The following is a 1981-nucleotide window of genomic DNA, read 5'->3' as shown; positions in this document are numbered from 1 at the left end:
GAGAAATTCAGGAGATAGAGAAATTCAGGAGATAGAGAAATTCAGGAGATAGAGAAATTCAGGAGATAGAGAAATTCAGGAGATAGAGAAATTCAAGAGAGAAATTCAATTACTAGCCCAGGTAGCAATCAGCAGCAGAGCACTGGGGCAAAGACCAAGCTGGACCAGCCTCTGTGTAAATGGACAACAAAAATTGTGTCTGGGATTTAAAAAGACCCCAAATCATTCCTGGAAATGATTCCTGAGAGCAGGAGGAGGAGAAAGCCCCAGACCTTGGGCAGGCTGTAGACGTGGCACTCATAGATCAGCTCGTAGTGGGGTGGGTTGATGCTGCTCTGGTAGATGCAGAACAAGTTTTCATTTGAAGTATCTGAATTAAAAATTAATTAAAAACAGATTTCAGAGGTGTTGCTGTGATGCCCAGAGGAAAAGAGCAGCTCCAGGCCAGCCCAGTACCTGGTTTATCTGGAGTCTGGATGAAGTGCTGGGAAGTGAAGGTTTTGCCGTCGGGATATTTGGGGTGAGGAGGGAGCCTGGAGTCCAGGTAAGTGCAGAACACGTGCATCAGGATCTGGGTAAAAACAACCAAATCTCACTGGAATGGCCCCAAAACCCAGCAGCTTCCTCCCCATGAGCCCAAGAGTTAATCCCAGTCTTGTGCTTACAATGCTGGTTTAACCCCAGTCTTAGGAGCAGCTTCATCAATTCCAGATTTGAGCAGAGGAGCTCAAAATCAGCTCTGCCCACCCCAAACCCCAGAAGGAAACTTCTCCCTTTTCCTCATGGAAAAGTCTGGGCTGGCCACAAGTCTTAGCAATGCCAAAATTGTGAAATAAAGTTTTGGGATGAGCATCCAGAAAACCAGGGGGAAGCCTGAGGGTTGTTTTAGCCCTTTTTGGAGAGTTCTCAGTATTTTATTGTGGGTAACATCAGTAAATTGTCTGTGATCTGGTGCTTTCTGTGCTCCTTATACCCAACAGGAGCTGTTGGACAGGGAAAAGAGAAGATTTGTTGGAAATAATGCCACAAATCTTAAAAAAATCTGGAGCTCACAGCACTGTATTACCCACAATTACCAAAAAATGTGAAATTGCCTATTGGTTTTTTTATAATAGCCTTAAATTAATATAAAAATTTCTTTATTTGCACTTTTGAGCTGTTCCTGCTTATCAGGACACTCAGAGCTGCTCCACAGCTGGGACAATTCCAAATATTTAACCGTGTTCCCAAAGAGAAAAATCCAATTTCAAGGTTGATTTTCCACTTGCAGCAATGGAATATTTTGAATTATCCAGCAGATTTCAGGCCTGGGATGCAGCTTTCCCTGGAAACTCACCGAGGAGTCGGTGGGAAGGTCGGTGTCCCATTTCCTGCCCTTGAAATCCCCTCCTCCGTTCCATCGGAAGGAGCTCATGCATCCTCCCTGGGAAAGTTCTGGAAACAACAACAGTTATTCACTTCCTGGGGAGTGGAAAGGGAATTTAAACAAAGGGGTGCAGAAAATGGGGGAAATTCCCAAGATTGATGGGGAAGTTATTGATAAAAGGGGGATAATGATAAATATAATAACGATATATTTACATATATGTACATATAATAAAAATAATAAAATTATTAAATTTATTCAGTAAATGTATTAAATAAAATTAATAAATTCATTAAATAACTATAATAAATTTATTATAACTATCAAATATATTATAACATAATATATAATGACCATATTATAATATATGAATATATTATAATATATGACTATATTATAATATATTACTATATTATATGACTATATTATAATACAATATATAATAAAGATAATAAAATAATATGTGATAAATTGATTAATATAATATTATTTAAAAAATAAAATGCAATAAATATAATAAAAAAATGTGACATAAAAATGTGACATAAAAATGTGACATAAAAATGTGACATAAAAATGTGACATAAAAATGTGACATAAAAATGTGACATAAAA

At 37.4% G+C, this 1981-nt stretch overlaps 1 protein-coding gene across 2 annotated transcripts in view; it reads right to left on the bottom strand.

Moving 5' to 3' along the window:
* Positions 1-1981, bottom strand: part of TMEM209 (transmembrane protein 209) — a 10006-nt gene that overhangs the window by 2241 nt on the left and 5784 nt on the right. For both annotated transcript variants that reach the window (XM_015627624.3, XM_015627625.3), the window contains exons 11-13: positions 1337-1434; positions 457-571; positions 273-370 (exon numbers count right to left, since the gene is read on the bottom strand). In XM_015627624.3, the coding sequence (XP_015483110.1) occupies positions 273-370; positions 457-571; positions 1337-1434 (311 nt within the window). The remainder of the gene's footprint in view (positions 1-272; positions 371-456; positions 572-1336; positions 1435-1981) is intronic.

The sequence above is a fragment of the Parus major genome, chromosome 1A (genome assembly GCF_001522545.3).
Source record: "Parus major isolate Abel chromosome 1A, Parus_major1.1, whole genome shotgun sequence".
In the NCBI taxonomy this organism is placed as follows: Eukaryota; Metazoa; Chordata; class Aves; order Passeriformes; family Paridae; genus Parus; species Parus major.
The sequence above is the reverse complement of the archived record's forward strand: the minus strand, read 5'-3'. Positions and strand labels throughout refer to the sequence as shown.